Raw genomic sequence first — 23,848 nt, 5'->3', positions numbered from 1 at the left:
CTTTAGAATGTGCTAAAAACTTAAGGACACACACCCCCTGGGAGAGAAAAGAAGGATCAGCAGATTGATGCCTTTCTTGCCTTGGCTTTCTGACATTGCTATTGAGATGTATCAGGGATGCACTGTCACTGTTCTGTTTGTGGCCATCTATAACCTTGCAAAGTTGTGGGGTTTTGCTTTTTTTTTGTTTGTTTGTTGTTTTGTTTTGTGGTGTTTTTTTTTTTTTTCCCTGGGGCTTTTTACCTGCAGATAGGCTCAAGACACAACAGTGGTCACATAGAAAATTTTCACATTCCTAGATATCATCACCACCAAGTATTTTCAATTTAAAACACAAATAGCTAATGTTGTAGTAAGTATGTGCTAAAATATAATCAGTCGTGATGTACAGTGTGTCCAAAGCTGAAGAACAGAGTCTTAAGTAAAGCTTGTCCTTGCAGCTTACATTTTAAATAATAATTTTATTTTTATTTTTATTTTCATTTGATGGTTATGTAAAGTAGGGAATGCACCTGAGTGTGACATTTTGAGAATTTTATATATTCTCTTGCACCTCTGACTGCCTTGCTGAACAATTCGCATTGCGACTTATTCGCCCGGTCTTAACCTGGAGAGATCATCTGCATCACTGGCCATAGTGACCTCTGATAATCCCAAAACAATTAGTAATGGTTACTGTTTTGGAATTACTGCATGTTCGGTTTTCTGCCATCGTTACAAGATCCATTTTATGGCTTTGCATATTGTTCAGTCTCCAGTTCAAGATGAGTATAAAATGTTAATGTATCATTTTGCCTGCCCATTTGCACAACTATACATAGTTAAAGAAAACACAAGACAGTGTAAAAATGTTGTAAGATGTGTTTTTTAATGCCTGCCTGGTCCATAAAACTCTTGTTTTGGCATCTTGATAAACTTTGTACCATGTGAACTTTACCACCTTTTTTTTTTTTTTTACTAAATATATGATTCTTATGTTCTGTCTGTCAGCCTTTTAGTACATTCTTCACATTTTCATAGCTGAGTGCTTTCATGTGGAGTGACACAGACCTTTTACCAGCTTTAAGTTTCCTGTTTTCCACAGTTTGTTAGATAAGGTTGCTAGATTATGAAATTTTTTTGACTTCTGGTGCTAACTTCTTTCAAGAGAGCAGACAATGTGGGGTTTGTTGGTTATTTTCATTCCACATGGCTGGGGTTGATAATTTTCATCCTAAAACCCAGCCATTGCCCTCAGCTCGACTGTACAGGGAGAAAAATGAAGCAGGAAAAGGGCAAAATGCTGTTTGATACTTTGGAAATGCAGCATAATGAAATGGTAAAATGTTACGGTGGAAAGATTTAATTAGGTGTAACATAAGAGAAAACAAACCATGACATTTATTTTTAGAAAGAAATCTCCCACAGAGAACTGCAGAATACTTTGCAGGGAGAAGCAGACTAGAGAGAGCTATTTAGCTATTCTCAGCAAGCAGCAAAGCAAGACAATATCTTTAGAAACTGAGTTGTTTAATATTATTGTTGTTATTATTATTAACAACACCACTTGTGAGGAAGAGTGAGTTGCTCCCACAGCAACTAGTGCAGAACAGATATGTAACAGAGTTGGCATTCTGAGAAAACCAGGCTTTTGTAGACTAACTGTTCTGAAGAGAATATACAGCATATATGTGTGTTGGAAGAGGCAAATGAGTAAAATGAATAAAATGTTAAAATAAGACTGGGGTGGGAGAATGAGGTAGAGACTGAAAGAAAGAATGGTGTGAAAAGCAAAGTTAAAAGAAACCAAATAAAGGACCATTTAAGAAGTACAAGGGTAGACTATGGGCTGGAAATTAGTATAAATAGAAAAGAGCTTTCTTTTTGCATTTTCTTTTTTCTTCTGAAAGAGAGAGTATTTTGCTAACTCTCAGTTTCCCATATATTACTCTGAATTAGCAGATGTCCTGATTCTCTGGATGTGGTCCCATTTTGCACAGCATCAAGCTACAGGACGCAAAATGCCCTGCTGTGTCTCTGTAAGATCAACAAGAGTAATAGCTGAAGAACTACAGAAATGAGATGAGCTGTCTTTATCTGGATCATATGGTTATAATTAACTCATCACAGGCAGCTGGGTTCAAATAAGTGTTTACACATATAGGTATACCTATATACCTGTATATGTGTGTGCATTTGCTTAGTTATACCAAATGTCAGCAAGCAGGGAAGAGTCAGTAAATGGCAGATGCTGAACAGTAAGAACAGACAAAAAGATCTGCCTTACATTGCAGTGCTGCATTGGCTTTGCTCTTCCTCATTCTTGTCAATCTCATCATGTATCAGTCCACACTGGGGTAGTCTCCATATTCATATCTGTGAAGAGAGTGGAAATAGCACTTAACTTTTCCTCAGGAGATAACCAGGAAGGAGTTGGTGGCAACAGGCTTTTGTCTAGCAGGAATACTTCATGCTGGGAAACACCTCTTTGGATGTGACAGTCTTATAAGATGAACCACTCTTGTAGGTACCAGAATCTTGGTATGACTTTAGGCCAGAGTTCAGCTCTGCCTGTTTAGATGTTGTAGATCTAGTTGTGCACTGACTCTGTTCAGTGTTCGGACTCTGGGGAATGCAGAATAGTCTGTGACTGTTGCTGGGCTAGGGAAGAGCTGAATGAACACTGAACACTGGCCCTGTCTGAAGCAGTGCTAGTCCTGTGAAAAAAGAAAGCCTTAGAAATAAGCATTAATTCACTGCCTCATTCCCTGTTTGGTGGCAAGGTATTCCCTTATGATAATTAGCACAGTGCTTGTTTAAAAAATCATCCTCTATAGCTAAGCCAGAGGCAACTTTTGCACAAGTAGGCAGCTTAAGATCCAGCAGAGGGCAATGCTGTATTGCACCTATACAGATATTACAAACAAGTCTACCTCGAGGACCTTTGAATTATCTTCTCTAATGAGAAATCATGCATTTAATTCATGATAGATTATACTAACCTTGTGGTTGGGTGCATTAAAGTCCTGGAGTGTTTCTGGAAAAATCGCTCCAGCTGGTGGTAGGTGTGTTGCTGCTACAAGAATGGACTGACTGCATTTCATGTTTGAGCTGCACAGAAATAAAATAATCATGACTTGTCATAACTTTCCACCAAAACTATCAAGAGTTAACATCCCACACCTTTCCTTCCCTCACCTCTCTCCAGTACTTGCCTATTAACTTCTTCAGGTATTGCAATTTTATTAAGTTGGTTTTTTTTGTTTGTTTGTTTTGTTGTGTTTTTTTTGTTTGTTTGTTTGTTTTTGTGGGGGGGTGTTGTTGTTGTTTGTTTGTTTTTCTCCCATTGTTGTTTCTTGCAAATTCATAAAAATGTGAAATGACAAAACTCAGTAGTTTAAATTGTTTGTGTTCTTGAGAGTCTTACTGAAACTGAATTCCTCTTTCACAGAAATTGTAATTGCCATGTCTACCACCATAATTTTCTGTCCATTAAATATCTGGGAAGAAATTTAAAACAAAGGACTGATGGGTATTACCATTTAGATTTACAGATACATTCAGCTCTGTACTCCTTCATGAAGAGTATAAAAAGCAGTGGAGATCTGACAATGTCTGGTGCTCTAGTTTGCTTTTTAGACAGTTGCAATCACAGAATCACAGAATTACCAAGGCTGGAAAAGACCTTTAAGATTGTCAAGTCCAGCCTATGGCACTCACAGGTTTATATGAGAGTGATTTCATTTGAGCTTGTTTGCACTCTTGTAGTCTCAGGACTCATCTGTGTGTAATTGTGGTGTAACTGAAGAATCCAGAGCTTTCAGGAGCTCTTCTCTCTGGCAAGGGCCCTTGGGGCCAGAGAGAAGTCTGTGAAATTGGTCTTTCAGCCACACATCAGTTTCTCTTTGTTGCCACTATGGCAGATCGCAGTAGTAGTGCAGTCCCTGGAAAGCTGTTTTTACCTTGCCATTCTCCAAATTCCTCCACCAGCAATAATAATAAAGGGTTTCCGTTGGGTTTATGTGAACAGAGACAAGAAGTGTTCCCGAAGGATTATGTCTGGAGTAGGAGCATCTCTTTGAAAAACTTTCTGTACTTTCCCTGTCTTCTCAGGTTGGACTACTCTCTGGAGCAGCCTGCAGAGGGGCTAGCAGTAGCAAATGGGGAACTTTATTGTAGAAGTCCAAAATACATATGTGTTTTTATTACACTTTTTTGGTTTTCCTCTATTTCTATTTTCAAAACAAGTTAGCAGTGACTTCCACATCTTGCAAGCCAGTTTGTTTTAGGGGACCAGCCACGCTTATTAGGAGGAAGGACAGACATTCCATTTGCTGTGGTTCGCATATCTGATTATAATTGCAAAGAGCAAAGGAGAGAAGAGGGTGGAATGGATGAAAATGTGTCACTGGTGCTTGTCTCTAGGCCTGTAATGATGGCATTATATTGATGGATCATATATTGGAAGGGAAGGAAAATAAATATCGTGTAAAGCCTTACTAATTTGATCCATGGGTTGTACAGCTTTTTTCCATTTTGGTGTTGTCTGCCTCTGTAAGTACAGTAGAATCTAACCTGTACAAAGAAGAGTAGGCAGATGCAGTGCTTGCTGTGCCTGAGGTATAGGTGCCACTAACTCCTGCCCTGCACAGGCACAGCTCCCTCTGCGCAGCATAAAGACATCCAGGCTGGGGCCAGTAAATGGCTCTGTTTATTGGCTTTTACAGCCTTATTGTAAAGAATAAAAAATGAAGAATAAATTAAATATTAAGGGTTTTATGACAGTGGGGTACATGTGGGAGGTGACTGTGAGCTTTTTCAGCAGCAAACACAACAGTCTGGGATTGAGAACTGATCTGCGGGCAAACTGTTCTTAATTGATCTGTGCAGCAGGGAAGTTGACTAGGTTGTTTAGAATTCAAAGTCTGGGGCTGGTCACATTGTTAATTTAGTGTGTGTGTATGGTGCCCTTAACAACAGAGATGACCTGCTGTTCTCCAGGAGAACTGAGGTGCCTGATGCAGGCTGCAAAGCCCATGCTGTAGAGACAAGTGCCTCGAGGTTCCTCCTTGGTAGGCACCAAGTCAGTGGGGCAGTCATGATTAGTGCTGTGGGAGGAGAAGCTGTGTCACGTGTTTTTACCTCTCAAGACCCATCCCAGTGGGAGCTTCAGGGTGTTTCTTGGTTTTGGGTTCCCTCCTCCTCCACAAAAATCTAGCCCCAAAAGCAGGTGATTAAAAATATATGGGAAAATTAAATCTATTTGTGCTATAAGCAACAAGCATATGCATGCAAAGAAGCAGGAATGCAAAAGACTGCTGTAGCATTTCTCTTCTAGTGAGAAACAAAGTATCCAAGTGTTGTTTATAAAACAAGCCTCAAAATCCAGCTTTTCTTAAGTCTTTAATAGTGAAAATATAAATTGCAGCCAATGAAATTCCATTGTCTCTGCTCTGTGGCAAAGTAAGTGTTTTAATTAATTTTTTTTAAAGGACATTCAGACTGGGTCTCTGAATACCAAGTCCCAGCTGAGCATGAATTCAAATGACTGAGGCCTAAGCCCCTGATAATAAGAGTTTATTAAGGAAGCACTAATGGAGCTAAACTAGAGTAGACTGAATGGCCAAACTGAAATAATGGAATGCTTGTGGCAACCAGAAAATGATTGTTTATTGGCATAATCCCAGGATCAACTTCTGCCAAGAGCATGCAGTCTTTCCTTGCCAATTTCTTCATATGGGAAATACAGTACTGAATTTCTGCACGTAACAGCAGTGCAGAAGAATGTGAGGAGAAGTGGCAGTTTGCATGAGGAAGGGAAAAAAATGTGCATCCCAAATGGTGTAAACAATGTTATCCCTAGAACTCTTGCTCATCCGCAGGCTTTGAAGAGACCACCTGCATTTCAACTTTAGGAATATGGTCTGAAAAATGGATTTTAGGCTATGGAGTTCTCTCACCTGAATCACTAAGTGTCCCTGAGTGCAGCATGCAGGGAAGAGAAAAATTTGGAAATTTGTTCTCAAAGTCGTGCCTTTATGAATGCTGAAGTGCTTAGGAGTGGTTTCTTTCACACATGAGGAAAGCAGACTGTCTTGCAACTTTGCTGAGAGACTTATTCTCAAGAAAATTCTGTCGACTCACACTTGGCAAATATTTTACTCACTGAGAAATGCAGCTATGAGATGCAGCTATACATAACTGCATGTTAAGTTAGAGCTTGTGGAGTAACTGCTGCTGGTGCAAGGGAGAAGAGAGTTGTGAACTGACTGTATCGTACTGCCTTGCCCTTTTCTAGTGTTCTTTTGGATAGGATATTTAGTCAGGTAGCACTGATTCATATCTCCTCTCTGTTGGATTTGGAACATTTTTCTTTTTGGCCAAAACCTCATGTATCTTAATGCTGTAAATACTGTCCCACAAGGCACTTTGTAGTGGTAGTCTCCACATGTCCTGTGCAAGTTAATCATGTGGTATAAAATACTTCAATATTCACTAGGGCATAATAATCCTATTTCCAGGAAAATACTTTTGAGGCTGTTAGAAATATCAATAGTATGAGACAAATTCTCCAAGTGGGTGATTGGGATACCCACCTGAGAAAACTCTGAGATGTTGCTAGGGCTCTCTTGAAGAGTAGGAAACAGTAGTCTAAACCTCAGCTGTCAATCACAGACAGCATCTCAACACAGATCTTCCAAGCTTTAAAATTTTTGTTTGGAAACCAATACAAAATTCAACACAAAAGCAAACCTATACATTATTTTTCTCCTTCTTTTAATTTCTGTTGGTGAATTAGCACAAAGTTTGTGTGACCAACTGATTGTTGGTCACACAGATTGTCTCAGAGACCCAGAGGGGTGGTTCTCAAAGAGCTTCAGGAAGAGCCTGATTGCTGTGATATATTGTCCAAACCTGAAAAGAAATTTAGGTTGGAGGGAAGTGGGAAAGGATAGTGTCTGGAAACAATCAGCCAGATGAACGACAAATATGAACTGTTTCCAGTCTGCATTTTTTTCTTTTTACTTCTAGTTATTATATTTGGATATGTGGCACAGATATAGCTTTTAAAAATTATGTTATGTATATATATATATGTTAATAAGAACACAGTTTGAATAAAGCCTGCCTTCCAACAGTTGTTCAGCCTTCTCCAGGGCTGTAGCCTCCATTTAGAGGTTAAAAAAGATAACTTATTTCTTCTTAAATGCAATCTTGTCTTTCTGGCATCTACTGATTTACTCTGTGATACTGCAGCATGTCATAAGTATGACTGTTGTCACACAGGTCTGTACAAAATCTGGACTTTATTTAAATAACAGACATAAAAAACCCCAAACAAACAAGGAGCTCTTTAGCCTAGCCATTGCAGTTTGGAAAGACAGCTCTGAGGAAGGCTTTTCATGTGTGACCTGTTGAATTTTTATTTATCTGAATCTTGAGTAAACTGAAAAATAGTCCTTGGATTTTTTTGTTATTCTCAGCTGACTATTAACTCTCTAAATCAAAGATAGTGGTCTTAAATTCCAATATATTTAATACTTTTTTTTTTTCTCTTTGTGTATCCAGTTGCCCTGTTTGGACCTCCAGGATAAAAATGGGTCTGGTTCTCCCTCAGTTAGCTGCCAAAATCTCCAGCTGTCTCCCTGAGAATTTACATGCACAGTAAATACAGAGATCTCTGGCGAATGCAAAATGAAGAATATTGGAACAGTGTGAGATCCATGTTTGCCTGCCCACATTTCAAGAAGAGTTTCAGTTTTGCATTGCAAATTTTGCTTTACTGTTACTCAATTAATTTTCAGTTCTCTCATTATTGGTGTGTATGACCTTCCCATCCAATTAATCTATTAAATATTTAATAGTATAAATAAATCTCCCTTTTTAGTTGTTTGTTGTTTTTTTTTCCCCTTCTGTTCTTGTTTAATGTTCTCCAAATGCTGTAAGTTATTATTTTTTACAGAAACATAGATGATTGAATAGGATACGTGTCTGATTTTGGAAGGATGTGGCTACCTTTAGGAACTTTGACATTCCGATGGTTTGGTGAATGCTATTTTCCAGTTCAGAGAGGGAACTTTGTTTATTTTTTGTTTAAAAAGAGTTGTTTTAGTGTTCTTAAGAGAACTTTGTGACCTGAAGCAGCCATAAGGTGTAGAATGACTCATAAAGGAGATTCTTTTAAAATGTGTGTACAAGGATAAAGGAATGAAGAGGCGGAGAGACATCATCTGGGATTAGAGGAGATGAGACTTGGAAGTGTAGTTGAAAGAACAGGTTGAAATGGTGACCATTAAATTACAGCCAGGATGTCAGATAACTATCATTTTTAGTTTGAATGGAGTTTCTTCATTTTTCCAATACCTTCCAGCAGATGAGGATTATAACAGGGAAGGCTAATCAGTCATGAAAATACATTCCCATTGTCCTTCGGTAGATGAGAACAGGCATTTAAGAAATTGAATGTACTTTTTACTTGTTGCATGGCTGGAAGGTAGCTGCAACACAGTGTCCTTTGAATAGTACTCCTACAGCAGCATGCGGGCTTCTTCAGTAGCTACCAAAATTTTGCTGCAAGTATGCAGCTCTGTATTGACTTCCAGAATTGAAAGATTTTATGGAATACAGCAAAAGAGATTAACAGTCGAAAACCCAAGAAGGCTGCTCTGAAGTCTCACCTCGTATGTTTTGCACACTATACAACTTCATCCTCTCTTATCTGCATCAAATGATACAGATACAATATCCTGTGATGTTTTTTATCTTGGATAGAAAGAGGAAACTTATTGCAGATAAGGTGAGTAACTGGAGGAGGGGCAACTTCTTCTTCCTGGCCATATCTGAAAGTGGGATTTTCTGTCTGGGATGTTTTTCTCATTAAGGTACAGTCACAGAATCACAGAATCTCAGGGGTTGGAAGGGACCTCGAAAGATCATCTAGTCCAACCCCCCTGCCAGGCAGGGTCACCTAGAGCACATCACACAGGAACTTGACCAGGTGGGTTTTTAATGTCTCCAGTGAAGGAGACTCCACAACCTCTCTGGGCAGCCTGTTCCAGTGCTCTGTCACTCTTACAGTAAATAAGTTCTTCCTGATATTAACATGGAACTACCTATGCTCCAGTTTGCACCCATTGCCCCTTTTCCTATCACTGGACATCACTGAAAAAAGCCTGGCTCCGTCCTTCTGACACTCACCATTTACATATTTGTAAACATTGATTTACAGTTGGACTCTATAATCTTAAAGGTCTTTTCCAACCAAAATGATTCTATGATTCTGTGAATATCAGTTGCATAAGATAAGGTCTGGACTCTTTCTTTGCTGAGTGGTTTTATACTGGAGAACATATGTGAGTTGGAAATGCCTTTTGATTTCTGACTGGCAAAGAGGAGGTAACATGCTACACAACTGCTGCCCTCTGCTCACTTGCTACTTTTGGAGCAGAATGATTTAAAACCACATTCAAGTCCTGTGCTACAATGTGGCAAAACCACAAATGTAATTTTCACATCACATTTGTTTTGGTTGAGTTAATTTTTTCCTCATACATTTTTGCATAGATGTCCAAATGCTCTGAGATTTTTCACTTAAATCAAGAAGATAATTCATCTGGGGAAAAAAAAAAAAAAAAGTGTAGTCCGTCAAAAAGATTAATAGAGGACGAAGGGGAGAGGCCATATGCTTTCTGTTTAAATAGGTTTCTGACTGCATTGCATATTTTGGAGTGTCGTCTGAGTAGACAGACAGCAGAGGAGACAGGGAGTCATAATGAGTAAAGGAAATAAAATGGACTGTTTTATTTAGCAGAATAGAATATTTCCCAGGGTCTTCTTGGAAGTTCTCCAACCTGACAATCAGCTCAGGCAAATCAAAACTTAAGTATTTGACAAAATGTTACTACTTTCAAGGAAAAAGTTGTCAAGGACAAAGGTGTTCTGTTCTCCTTAATGAAGTCTGGCCACCATCTTCAGAGCCTGGAACAAGGCACGAGATCCAGGAAAGTTAAGCAAGCTGCAGCTGATGCTGGATAATAAAATTATGCCCCCTTCACATAATCATTTTTATTATGAGTTTCTCATTATTATTTTTTTTTTTCGATGGAGACAAGTGTTATTATTCCTATTTCATAGATGGAGAAATGAGTACACAGATGCTGTGATTTGCTTATTGCCATTGAGCTGAAAATGGCCTCTTAGGGGCAGAAGGAGAAAAACCAAACAAGAATACAATGGAGGCATCTGCCTGGATTGTACAGTACAGCTGTTCATTATGAAAAACACATTACAGCTTAAACAGCTCTCAAATCGTGATGCATTCATGATAGTGGTATGACCACTGGGGCTGTGGTGACATCAGTGTATATCTGCACACAGGTTTTTTTTCCTCATAGTAGTAGTAATAATAATCTTTGGCTGTGGACCTAATTTCAAAAATAGTTGTATTCATTGGTCACTCCTATTTTTCTGACTGTGGTACCCACGAGACATTGCTACAACTGCTGCAGTCAAGAAGATGAGGCTTCAAAAATGTATTCTGTTTCAATAAGTGAATTTATAATAGTGAAGAAAACATTATCTTGACCATACAGGGATGATATAAGACTCTCTTCTGCCTTCTGCCTAGCTAGTAGATGGGAATATGCCACGCCTTACTTTAACACTTTCAGAAGGTACCCAAATTTATCTCTAGTAGATGAAAACACATTAGCTAGCCAAATAGATATCAGCTGTACTCTTTATACCAGAAGACTCTGTATTACAGTGTTTGCCCTTTTCTGGTCGTGTAGTGTCACAGTGTTTGAGTAGCAGGGATCTGGACACTTGTCAGAGGCATTGCAAAACCATGATAAAATACTTTGTGTCTTAACAGTCTTAGGCAATCAGAAGAACAAAGACACTAGCCACTTTGGGGTGGAAAAGGAGGCAGAAAGAATAATTGTGGTAAGAGCTTGTATAGGCACTCTTTGTCCTTCTGCCATTATCTAGTAGTTACATCTTTTGCAAACTGGGAGAGTGGTGAAGTTGGAGTCAAAAGAGAGTAGAGAAAGAGGATTTGCCAGTAGTTGTGACTAGGGAAACTCGACCACTACACATGGATTTTCCAAGAGAGAGACATTGATGCAGTTGATGCACAGCAGAGTGGAGCCAGGAGCTTGGACTCGCTCTCACTGAAAGAAAAGTTGCTGGACAGAATGGAGGTGAGTCCCCTATGGTCTTTCTGGTGGATTGTTGGCTGGTCAAATCCAGGATGGTTTAATCTCATCTTTAGTCTTGGAGAAATGGAAGTGTAAAGAACCCCAGTGTGATTTCATAGATAGTGACACAGCAGCCGTGATCACTGTGGGAAGAGCAGGGAGGGAAAAGATCACAGTAACAGAAGTGTCTTAAGATGTCTTTTTCAGTTAGGATCTGGAAATACAGCAGAATGAACTGAAATATTGGTCGTGGCTTAGATTTTGTCTGTTGTTTTCTTCAGCCCCTCAGCTAGAGCCATGGGAAGGGAAGGTTAATATAGAAGAGGCAGCTGCAGAAGTCAGAATTAGTTATTGCTCAGGAGCCCTGCCTCACTCAGACCCACCACAAGCAAAAGAGAGGAAGAAAATGTGTTTGTTGTGGATGAGAGTGTAATAAGAGGTGGAGGAAGAAGGACAGAAACTTTATTTCAACAGTGATGTTCATTTTGACAATGTAGTATCTAAGAGAAATTTTTAAGACCAGGGCTAAGAAAATGATCTCTTTACGCTGGGTGGGGACCAACAGAGCAAATAACAACTGCTTCTTTTACATGTAATAAATGTAATGCTTCTCTGGAAAGAACAGCATGTTTTTTCACATTTTATTGACCTGGTTAATTTCTTAACATCGGCTTATGATATGAAAATGTGCAGGATTTTTGTAATTATGACTTAAAAAAAATAATAATTAGGAGTGTTACCTAGACTTTCAGAAAATAAAATCACTCCTGTAAGATCTCATTTTGGAAATTTGGAAAGAGAGAAGCATAAAATTGTTAATCACCTTTGGAGAGTTTTGGCCATCTCTGTTAGATTTTTAGTTCCTTGGCCTTTTAACTGTCTGTACTGCCTTCTGTGTTTAGGACTGCATTTCCACTTACTGCACTTTTCCTCTCGGGAAGAAACTACTTATTACCATTATGTTTTTGTTCACAGCATTACTCTGTGAATACTTAACTTTCACTTCCCAAAAGTTTTTATAATTAGTTCCTTCTTCTGTGATCAGAAAAAGGTTTATAGTGTTCTGGGTTAGCAAAATTTTGCTTACAACTTCCACTGAAGAGGTTGCACAGCTCTAGGTGCTCTCTGAGACAGAGGTGGCTAATAAGAACTCCAGATGGAGGTTCAGCTTTCTAGATCTTCAGATTCTGATGTTCTGTTGCAGAAGTATCTGGATATAATGCCTGTGAGAAACAGTAGGATCCTTTGTATAGCTTGTGTAAAATTATATTTTAAATGAAAGAGAATACTAGTGAAAAATAATAAAAATAAAATTATTTTAATTCATTAAAAATGCTTTCAAAAACTGCCCATCTTACTGATATTGATGTTGAAGCATTTTAATTTTGGCAAAAACATTTTGGAAAAATGGAAGAAATGTTCTGTCTTTATTTGTTTGGACTGGCTCTTCAGTCTCGAGTCAGTCTAAATTATACTCAGAGCTAAAAGGCAGAATTCACGTATCCAGGGGTATCTCTTATCAACTTGAACTATTAATTTATGTCTGGGGAGCTAGCAATATAAAATATCCACAGAGTGTGTGTTTGCCTTAGCCTGATGTGAGAGACAAACGTGCAATCAACTATGCAAATATCAAAGGCTAGTGGAACTGTTATCCACAACTTAACTAATTACTTTAGCTTATTTACTTGAACAAAGCTCAATGGGGCATGTTCATTCATCATGGTTCTGACATTTTGTTGTTTACATTTTAATAATTTTCTTCAGTCTTGCAACTTTTGGTTCTGTGCTTATTTTTATGGCATTGACATAACTTGCTGGCCTTGACGCTCATTTTTCTGGCCTTTAATGATGTCCATGTAGAAAAGAGAAAATTAAGTTGATTACATACTGAAAACTATAGTCCCCAAGTTGCATGCGGCAATTTTTGAACGGAAGTATTTGACTTGGGCTTATCAGAAGGGTCATGCTGTGATTTTTTTTTCCTTTTTAGCTAGCTGTTTGATTTTGGCTGGTTATTATGGATACCCTGTGCTGTAGCTGAGCATAAATGCTGGTTAAAAAAAAAAAGGAAAAAAAAAAAAAAAAGAAAGAAACTGTGCCAAATATAATTTCAGCCTTCTGGAGTTTTCTCACTTCTCCCTGGCTGATTTGCAGGCAACAAACAGATAGTTATAGTCAATTATATATATTTAAAAAATAATAAATTGCTGCTGTACTACGGAATAAATTGGTGCTTACCCAGCTCCTTCCAGTACCAGCTCACCTTGGAAGCAATTGCCTCTTCCCTATCAGCTGCTGTTTGCCAGCATCCCCCCTCCCACATGGAGGGAGAGCATCACTGGAGCTGCCCCCATGTGGAGTTGCCTTTTGTTCCCCTAACTTATGAAGCAAAGGATAGGATGGAAAAAAGAAAAGCTGAGAAGTGCCTGATAGTTGAAATTCCCTGATTCTCTATCATTTTGGTAGACAGGGCAACCTGCCTGCTGCACTCTGCCATGCATGTTGGAATGGTGACCTGGAGGCCAGTGCTGAGATGCTGGCCACACCCAGCTGTCCTCCTGTGGCTGAAATGCAGGGAGCTTTTTTGCAGTGGAGGTTGGGGTTTCCAACACTGCTTTGAACTAATATGTTGGCACACGGACTCAGACCACTGGTGTCCACTGTTTGGTGTTGTGGATGCAGCTCCCAAAATTTCATGACTGTATCACAAGAGAATGCTGATCCCTCATGAAAGAGTCAAAGAAGTAAGGGAAACAAGCACACAAATTTTGCTTTGAGCAAGATGGGAGTAGCTGCAGGTCTCTGAATTAATATGGCCTTGGGTTTTTTTTGGTACACTGACCAACCCTCCCACCCCCTAATTCTGCAAGAGTAAAATATAATGTCACTTAATTTGACCGAAGAAGAAAGTGTTTATCTTACCAAATTTAGATTAAATGTAAGTAGTGCTAATAATAGTAGGGGATAATTATTTGTGGATGTGATTTCTTCGCTGCCTCCCATAGGACTATAAAAAGTTGATGCTATTTTTGAATTTAATTCAGTCTGACCTTATAGCTCATCCTCAAAGCTCATCCTTAAAAATAACCACTTGTGTCAAGTGTTAACAAGCTGACTCAGTTTATATTACATAGGATCATGAACATAAATCTAAGTAAGGTTTTCAATATTAAAAGTTGATTTTTAAGAAATCAATAAACTAGTGATGTGTGTTGGACTAGTGCAAGTTTTTTAATGAAGGATTGTTTTAAATCTTTTTGTATTGTAGTAAAAAAATACTGTCATTTGTTTCTTCAAGAAAAAAGAGGGGAAAAAAACCCTGTAAAGAGGGATTTCAAATCTATCGGGGAACAACCCACTAAAGTACTATCTGGATCTTGAAGGAATCTTAGAAAATGGTAATGATCATCCAATAAAGTAGTGTTTTGGAAGTGCAGAAGTAGCATATTACTGAGACTCACCAAAACCTAAACTAACATATCTTGCAAAGCAAATGAAAAGCAAATCTGGGTTTTGTGGGGTTTTTGTGGGGAGGGTTTTTTGTTTGTTTTGGTTTGGTTTGGTTTGGTTTTTTTCCCTAGTCCTGCAAATAAAGGCAAGAAAGAAATTGTGTATATGTGTGAGAGAACAGGGAACATTTTACAGTTCAAAGACTACAGTTCACAAAAGCCTGGCTTCAAAAGTGCGTGAACGTTTGCCTCAGTTTTCAGTGTAGGAGATCAGATAGGACATAGGGTTGTGCATCAGATGGTGAATGAGAAAGAGACCTGGAGAAACAGAAGTTTCTGCAACTGTTAGCAAGATAAATTCCTAAGAGCTGAATGCTCCTAACTTCTTGACAGAGAAAACTGTGTGTTTCCATTTCAGGGTACTGTAAAATGGCACTTGACATTTCAGATTCATTAAGACTGTTAAAACAACCATAAAATGCTTCTTGCTGTTGTACAACTGGAGCATAGAAAATATAATACTTATACTTAAGAAAGGGGAAGAAATAGATCCAGGTAACTGCAGACACGTGCATCTGCCCTCAGTGGACAGCAAAATAGGACACATTTTGAATAAGAGAATAATTTAAATTTTGAATAAGAGAATAATTTAAAAAGTGGAGATAAATGTTAATTTTAATTAAATACAGCATCTCTTTACTGAAAGGAGACTGATCTCCCAAACTAGCTCATTTAAAAACTGATTTTTTTAGATGTGACTAATCGGGGACTAACCAAACTGTAATTTATTAAAGTATTTGTTGTGGGACTTGATGAGAAATTATTCACTCAAGCAGAAAAATATGAAGGATTAATGTGAATGGTAGTTGTAACATGGGTTAGGAGTTTAAAAAGAACTCAAAATGAGCAGTGTTTTGAAGAGAAATAATGAGCTGTAGGAATTTCTAAAGTCTGATTTTGGGATGCATTCTATTTATTCATGATCATGGGATGAAAATGATAGTGTACTGAAAGACAAAGCTGAGAGTCAGATATGCTCAAAATATTGTTTATGGGCATACCTTTTATATATTTATAAGTAAAACCATATTTTTTGTGTAATTGAAATCTTAGCAGTCTCATCCAAGAATCATTATCTGTGTAGATGTAATTATTACAGAAAAATGATATGTCTATGCAGGTGTTTTAATACTAATAGCAACAGAATCACCACCATCACAGTTAAAAATGGTTATAAATACACTTAGATTCAACTGCTTTTCTTAATGTTGTGATGACACCTGCCCAGCTCCCCTCAACACTAAGACTGGTGGTCTCATTATGCTGTTGGTGGTGGGGATGGTTATGATGACTTGTCATTATCTGGGATCCTTGGCAAGGAGGATGTTCGTGTTGATGTTTTTTCTTTCCTCATTTTAGGATCAGCTTGGTTTGGTTTCTGTTGGTTTTTTTGGGGTTGTTTGTTTTTTGCTGTTGTTGTTAGGTTTTTTTGTGTTTTTCTGATATTTGTTTATTTGTTTTTTAATGTTGGCTGACATGCTTTTATGCCTTTTATTTTTTCATTGCTCTGCAATTCCATATGATATCCAGACTTGATATATATGGTGCTTTTAACTATGCTGGAGACTATTTCTGTGTTCTTGTTCTTACTCCTATATCCAGTTTTGTCCAGCTGCATGTCTGCATTTCTTTATCTGTCCATGTCCCATACCTGTATTTCTCTACACAGCATCCTGTGTCTACACTTCTTAAGCCCTTTGCTAAAATACCAGTCCTGTAATTCTCTATAGTACATTACTATAATTGAATGGTAAAATCTGGGTAGCTCCATACAATACCAATAGAAAAGTAAATCAAATTAGCCATAGCTGGCTGGTCAATTAGAAAAAATTGCTGTTGCAGCTAAACCAAAGGTGACGAAGCTGCAAACAAGCCAAGAACAGCTCAGACAGAGCAAGCCTCAGTCCTGAGACCTTGCAAATTCTCTACAAAGCCCATGGGCTGTCATTAAAGATGGCAACATACACAGTATTGTAATACATTCAGGGCTGCAAGGTAACAGCATTATCAACACAGCTGATATTTGGCATATTATCCTGGAAGAGCTGGAGGATATGGACAGGTGAAATTGTGCTAGGAAACCTGATAGTTCAGTGGAAGATTACACTCATAAGAACTAAAAAAAAATACTTGCTTGTACAATCTGAGACCTTGCCAGTTGTTCTGGAAAGAACAGATGAAGGGATGGGCTTTTGAGTAATAGTTATTAACAGAAAAAAAGCCACCTGCAAAAGATGTATGTGATCCCAGGATGTGCTGCATATGCTGTCTTCAGTGAGGCTAGGAAAAATAAACTCTTGCTCATCAGTAGAGCTGCATCTGAAATTGTCTGGTTTGTTCTGGGTGCATGTGTCCAGGAAAGACTTGTTCAGATGTGCTAAATGAAGAACTTGTGTATGAGCTAATTGCATGAGTGCAGAGAGTCTCTCCAGGGAGATTGACTTACACTAACCAAGATCCAAAGGTTAGAGGAGCACAGCCACCTTGGGCTGCCAACTTGAGTAAGAAGGAAGCAAGCTGCATTTGCAGGGTCTTGGGTTGGAAGGAATAGACTTTCTCTTGGGCTCTTAGACAAAGCCTGGCACTGCATGAAAGTGTCTGTAGTATGTCTGGACACAAATGGAAGTGTCTGCAGGCCACAGTGCCTCCACCATACACTATGCAGGTACTGTTTTGTGTCTCTGGTAGAGCTGGGATTTGTGTGCTGCAGTCCATAGGATAGATATTTCCTAAAGTAGTTGGTACACTTCGTCATGGAAGGTGTACACAGCAAACAAATGATTTAATGAATCAGGTTCAGGAGAGATAAGTGAGATTGTAAAATCAGGCTGGGGGTAGTGAGGGATTTGGAGTGGAAGGTTCAAGCTTCACTCAGAAGGTTCTTTAAGCTGCAGCCATAATGTGACTTCTGTTTGACTTTCTGATGCTCAACATGCAACTGAACCCATAGATGAACTAAGTAATTGTCTGATTACTTGCCATTTAAAAATTTTAATTTCATTTTTTACTCCTAAACAGAGACTGACTGTGAAATCAACTGTAAAACTGAAGTAATTCCTGTGCCTCATTATTCTTGAGAGAAGCCACTGGCGGTGGTTCATCTCAGCTGAGCTTCATGTCTCATGTCATTGCACACTTCAGTTTTCCTAACACTCTCTGTTTTACTGTTTAACTGTCAATAACAACTTCTCTATTGTCTCATTGCTGTTTCGATGTTCATTTCATGATGACTCATGCTCTTTTTCTGATCTTGTTTCAGCTTACCATTTAAACTGTTCTAAACTCTCTTTCTCTCTCTTTACCTTTTCTTTCTTCTGAAGTTTCCTGGAGCTCCCCCTATCCCAAATGTTGATTTTCTTTCCTTCATTTTTATTTCTGTCTCCTCCTGTCAGTTATGAATGCCACTGCCATTAGTTTAACTGCTGCTGTCTTGCTCTGATTAGAGCCTGTAAGACAGGATTTTAGAAATATTTTCTGTTCATGACACATGATTTGCTTCTTACCGCTGGTGTAAATAGAAGGTTCATTATAAAACCCAAAATATTGAGTAGAGGTCCATTTTATATATGGTGAAACACTTGTTTTTTCGTTGCTCTTAGCAGTTTTGGCAGTTCTTTAAATCAAAGGTTAAAGTGGAAATGTTATCACAGAATCTAATGAAAGGAACAATTGTCTTCTTAGAATTTTGAAAAAATACAACATGGTATGTATTGTTTTCAAAAACAAGTCCAGTATGACAAGTTTTTATCTTCATACATCTATTTAATGGCCAGCTAAAATACTGGCAAAGAAAACTGAAGATTCAATTCAAATTATTATTGTTAGGTGGAATATTCTATTCTGCCATTCTGAAAAAAGTATCTAACTCTTAATGGGTCTTATATATAGGCTGTTCATAATTTTTTGGGAACACCTACCCTTGCTGATCTATCATGTGCAAAACAATTATACCATTTTCTGTAGTCATTCTGGTTAAAATAATTCAAAGTGTTGGAGTGGTGTGAGGCAAGGCTCCGTCTGCACAACATGGCTTTTCTCTTGTTGCTAACTAATAGCAAAAGACATTTCAGGAAACAGCCTGGCTGTCTCTGCCAGGGGGTTATATATACGTGTGTGTGTGTGTGTATGCATACGTATTTGTATATGTATAGCTATGGGTTTAGTGTTTTTCTTAAAACAACTTGGCAAGTGTTTTGTTTGTAAGGAGATTGAAGTTTTAGGAAAACATGCTATATTAAGGCTCAGTGAGGTTTTGTTTATAGAGTTTCTGGAACGTTTCATACTCCAAAATGCAACTATTTTCTTTGCATATTTTGCTGAAAAGAATGTAGATCAGATTTGAATTTGAGTCGCTGTCAGTTTGATGTAAAGCAGCTCCCCTAGAAAGAGTTATCCATGTGTCCTGGTGACAGCCAACAGCCCTTAAGGCACATGTGACCACATGCCAGGTCCTTGAGGTGGGCAGCAGGGGTGTAGGAATCATAGAATCATAGAATGGTTTGGGTTGGAAGGGACCTTAAGGATCATCTAGTTCCAACCTCTCCTGCCATAAGCAAGGACATCTTCCACTAGACTAGTCTGAAAGACCCATCCAACCTGGCCTTGAACACTTCTGGGGAAGGAGCAGCCACAGCTTGCCTGGGCAGCCTGTTCCAGTGTCTCACCACCCTCACAATGAAAAATTTCTTCCTAATGTCTAACATAAATCTCCCCACTTTCAGCTTAAAACTGTTCCCCCCTTGACCTATCACTCCATGCCCTTCTAAAAAAGTCCCTACAGTTTCCTGTAGGCCCCCTTCAGGTACTGGAAGGCTGCTACAAGGTCTTCCTGGAGTCTTCTCCAGAGAACAACCCCAACTGTCTCAACCTGTCTTCATAGGAGAGATGCTACAGCCCTTGGATCATCTTCATGGTCCTCCTCTGGACTCACTCCAACAGCTCCACATCCTTGTGTTGGGGACTCCAGAACTGGACCCAGTACTCCAGGCTTGGTCTCACCAGAGTGGAGTAGAAGGGGAGAATCACCTCCCCTGGCGTGCTGGCCACGCTTCCCACTGTGGGCATCTCTTGAGTGTGGCAACATCCTGTGCAATAACTGGTGCTGTCTTGCTTCAGCTTCTAACTCCCTCAGACAACACACTGGGAAGGTGTCTTGAGATTATGGCAGTGTTTGTCTCTCTTTCCATATGTGTTTCCACACAAGTACTTAACTCCCTTCAATGAAAGATTGCAGTGAGTTGCTTGTAAGTGAGGAAGTGGGGCGGTAAATTGTAGTGCATATGGGATGTGAGGTGAGCTGCAGTGCTGCTGGTGGTGAAGTTTCTCCAAGGGAAAGGGTCTGAGTGGGGAAGTTTGGTGTCTTAACAGCAGTGCAACTGTGTTTGATAATGGAGAACCAGGTTCAAGTAAGCTGAACGAGAAGACAAGTTGCAATTTTATTTTTTTTAATTGGTTTTTATTTATTTATTTATCTATTTATTTATTTATTTATTACATTTTCTGTAAAGCATAAGAGGGCCTAAGTGTTAAAAAGGGAAAACCAAACCCAAGCCCATGAGGGATTTGCATGCTCTGGCTCTGGGCTCTGTTGGAGTTCACCGGAAACATTGATCGTCCTTTCTCTGTGATTGGAAACAGTACTTTCTTTTCAAGTAAACCAGACTGGTGCTAATGGCAGCTCTTTCAGGCATTTGAATGCCAGGTCTCTTGCAGCTTTCACATGACCTTTATTTCAACAAAACTGTTCATTTTTTTTATGTGGCTTCTAGCGTGCTGTTAAAGCTGGGTACTTAGAAGTCTCTGTGTTTGGATTCATGTCTTGTTTTCCACATCAGTTGCAACTATGTTGCTTTTAAGCAAGAGGATGCCAGCAGGGAATACTGAGGAGTGCCAAATTAAATTTCCAATACATTTTGTTCTTTGTTCATGGTGAGAATTATTTCTCCCCTAAGGTTGCTGTGCTCAGCAAAATGAGATCAGGTGGCCTGTAAGCTCCCTCTAACACCAGTCTAGCTGAGTTTTTAAGGCCATCTTAGTGGCCAGCACTGTTGACATCTCCTTGGAAGGCTGATGCAGTATGAATGTCATGGGTCCTGTTTGTTGTTTTCTTTTAAAAAAAGCAAATAAAAAAAAAAAAAAAAAAAAAAAAAGCTGGAGAAGCGTTCCATCAAAGCAATTTCTAGTCCACTGTCTTGGTATCTGGCTGCCTATTAGAGAGGCTTCTCTGGGAAATGAGGGGTTGCATAAATATTTGTTGTGGCCTTGCTTTCCAGTAAACAATGCCAAAATGAGACAAAGCAAATTGTAACAAAGTAAAAGGGAAAAATGTGTGTAAGCCACTGAAGTCAGCCACCTCTGAATTACTTCTGTTGATTGGCTAATAACTGGTGCTTCACCATTAAGCAGATGTTTTAAATACCTTTTTATATTTGAATATTTGCTTCCCATATCCAGATTTTGGGTTGATTGGCATGCTGTGGATAGCTGCCAGCAGTGTGTGGAAATCTGCCCATTTTGCATTTCATGCAATTAGTTTAATTTATATTAGGAAGAGACACTAAATAGAGGAGGAGGAAAAGGTAGGTCACAACATGCCAGTGACAATTAAGATACTGTACCACATATTACCTATATAAATTTATGTGAACGAAGCTCTTTTCAGATGTCAAGTAAACCTAATAAGATCTTGAACCCTTGCAAGGTGGACAGTGTAGCATTCCCTATTTCATGTGAATGGGTAAGCTGAAGCACAAAGTAAGTGTTATATTTAGTTTTACACAGTAAATTATAACCAGAGGTCAGGAAAGAAGCGAGAAGTTCCAGGAGCCTGGATTCTGATAGGTTTCTAGAAGGTGACCAATAATTACTAAGCTTCTTGTGGTGAAGCTCATCCATAACATCAGCATTGTAGATCAGAGGTTTGGTGCACTGGCCAGAAAAGAATTGTTAAAAATATTTGCATTCTCTCTGGAATTAAGATAACTGCCCATTTTGCTGATGGCTAATTATCTGCTTGTGCCTCGTGGCCCTGAAGCAGAGCTTCCCAAAAATGCTGTAGCTACATTTGAGATGGGATCTCACTTTTTTGACTCTAACCAACCCTTTTTTTCTCTCTCTTGTTAATCCCCAGAATGCAACTACAACAACAGCAACGTCGAATGTTCACAGCTGCCCTCCTGGCACTTGTTTTCATTCTGGCAGCTGTGAGTACTACTGAGGCTGGCAAAAAAGAGAAACCAGGTAAGTTCCAGTGTAATTCAGAATTAATCCCTGAGTTAGGTTGCAAGTGTAGGAGGGTATCAACTGTCTCTGGTTTCATTATGAAATTCAGGTCATTAGTTAACCTTGTGACATACAAGGTAGGGATTTGTGGCTGTGACATGTTGATCTGTGTTAAACAGGAAAACAGAAAGTGGTTTCCATGAAAGCTGGCAGCTTGACAGCCCCAGAGGCTGAAGTTCTTAGATCATCCCAGACTGAGTATTGCAAGGCAGCTTAAAATTTACTCTGGGAATAGGTTCCTGCTTGACTTAGGGAGAATGAAACTGAAGTGATGAAAGAGCAGTTATGTCACTTGTTCACTGTAATGACAATGCTACACTAATGCTGTGTGATGTGGAAATCCTCTGACAAAGAATTGCACTAACTCGCTGCCGCAGATAGGCAGCCGGACATCCAGTGGTAATTGCTTTCTGTCAGTGATGAGCTCAAGCCTCATTATAGGGGAGATAGGCCTGGGGTGGAAAATTCATATCTAAGAAACTCAGTTTTGACATTTTTAAGGAACACATCTTTTGGTGGTTTTCTTAAGATCTTATTATCTAGAGGCTACTTACACACCAGTTAATAGGACTTGTTAGTCTGTCAGCATTAGTGTTCCCACTAAAGAAAAAAAGAAAAGGTGTTTCTAACCAATGTGGCTTTGTGGAAATATGAGAAAATGTGAAAGTAAATATACAAAAGGTAGAAGGAAAACTATTTTATATAAGGTCATTTAAAGCTATTTAGATGTGATGTATTTGGGGCCTAACTAAACATCTCTGTGAACCTTAAGTTTGATAACATTGCTGTCTGTTCTCATCAGACTTGGGCTGAAGGATTTAAATGAAGTAATAATCCTCACTTTTGTCCCTAAGCAGCAAACCCACCTATATTACCAGCATTTTGAGTGTACTTTTCCATATAGTTTTTTCTTTGCCTTTGGAGTTTTGGTCATATTCTGACATAAACTATGGTATGGAATGCCAAGTGAAAAGTTTGTGCACTGTTCCCTGGAGGTGCTCAAATCCTCTGATACACAAGGTCAACACGTACATTTGTAATCTGTATAGTGTGTAGTCTTGTTCAGTTGGAACTGAAAATATTTGCATGCCATTGGCTACTGGAGGCAGTGGAGTGCCCTTTCTGAGTGAGCCCGCCTGCATGTTTTGGTCAGTGGTCCCTGAGTGTTTCTAGCTGCTTCCCTGTTCTGAAGATGAGAATCCATTTGAGAATATCTAAGTGGACTAGTAGACATAGTAGTGGACCTGAATTTGAATTATTTGCCTGGCTTTGGAGTCAAAGAGGCTGACTGGGAAGAGGATACCAGACCTTTTGCTTTTGAAGCAATTGTTTTACTAATGCCTTCATTATTCACCCTTTCAGGTGCTATGACTATTTAGTGACATTTAGGGACCTTCTCCATGGGCTCTGGGTACTGACTGCTTCTCTTGCTTGGGTTTTGTTCCTTGTCCTCATCCAGAGAAAAAGGCGAAGAAGTCTGACTGTGGGGAATGGCAGTGGAGCGTCTGTGTGCCCACCAGTGGTGACTGTGGCCTGGGGACGCGTGAGGGCACTCGCACTGGAGCTGAATGCAAACAAACCACCAAGACTCAGAAGTGTAAGATTCCCTGCAACTGGAAGAAGCAATTTGGAGGTAAGCATCACTCTCTCAAAGGATTTTCTTTGGTTTTTATTTATTGTAAATTCCGTCTTCCAACAGCATGCTGAAATCTGCTCTCCTGAGGTGTACAACCCTATTTAAGACATCAATATAAGTGTCATGTGTTCACTCACAGCTGTGAATCTCAGTGGTGGCTACTACAGGCTTTATGTGACCTTGTGATGTGCAGACCTTCATGATTTGCAGCATGAAGCATGAGTGGCTACCAGTGTGAGCAC

General features: G+C 39.1%; 1 protein-coding gene across 4 annotated transcripts in view; it reads left to right on the top strand.

Annotated features, from left to right (window-relative positions):
- PTN (pleiotrophin) overlaps positions 1 to 23,848 on the top strand; it is a 75,961-nt gene that overhangs the window by 29,666 nt on the left and 22,447 nt on the right. For 2 of the 4 annotated variants that reach the window (XM_051640827.1, XM_051640832.1), the window contains exons 2-3: positions 21,819 to 21,928; positions 23,430 to 23,603. In XM_051640827.1, coding sequence (XP_051496787.1) covers positions 21,820 to 21,928; positions 23,430 to 23,603 — 283 coding nt within the window. In that variant the 5' untranslated portion in view covers position 21,819. Of the gene's footprint in view, positions 1 to 7,548; positions 7,799 to 17,334; positions 17,355 to 21,818; positions 21,929 to 23,429; positions 23,604 to 23,848 lie in introns of those variants that run through there. The other 2 variants (XM_051640842.1, XM_051640818.1) reach the window with 2 other exon arrangements.

Source organism: Apus apus, chromosome 1 (genome assembly GCF_020740795.1).
Source record: "Apus apus isolate bApuApu2 chromosome 1, bApuApu2.pri.cur, whole genome shotgun sequence".
Classification (NCBI taxonomy): domain Eukaryota; kingdom Metazoa; phylum Chordata; class Aves; order Apodiformes; family Apodidae; genus Apus; species Apus apus.
The sequence above is the reverse complement of the archived record's forward strand: the minus strand, read 5'-3'. Positions and strand labels throughout refer to the sequence as shown.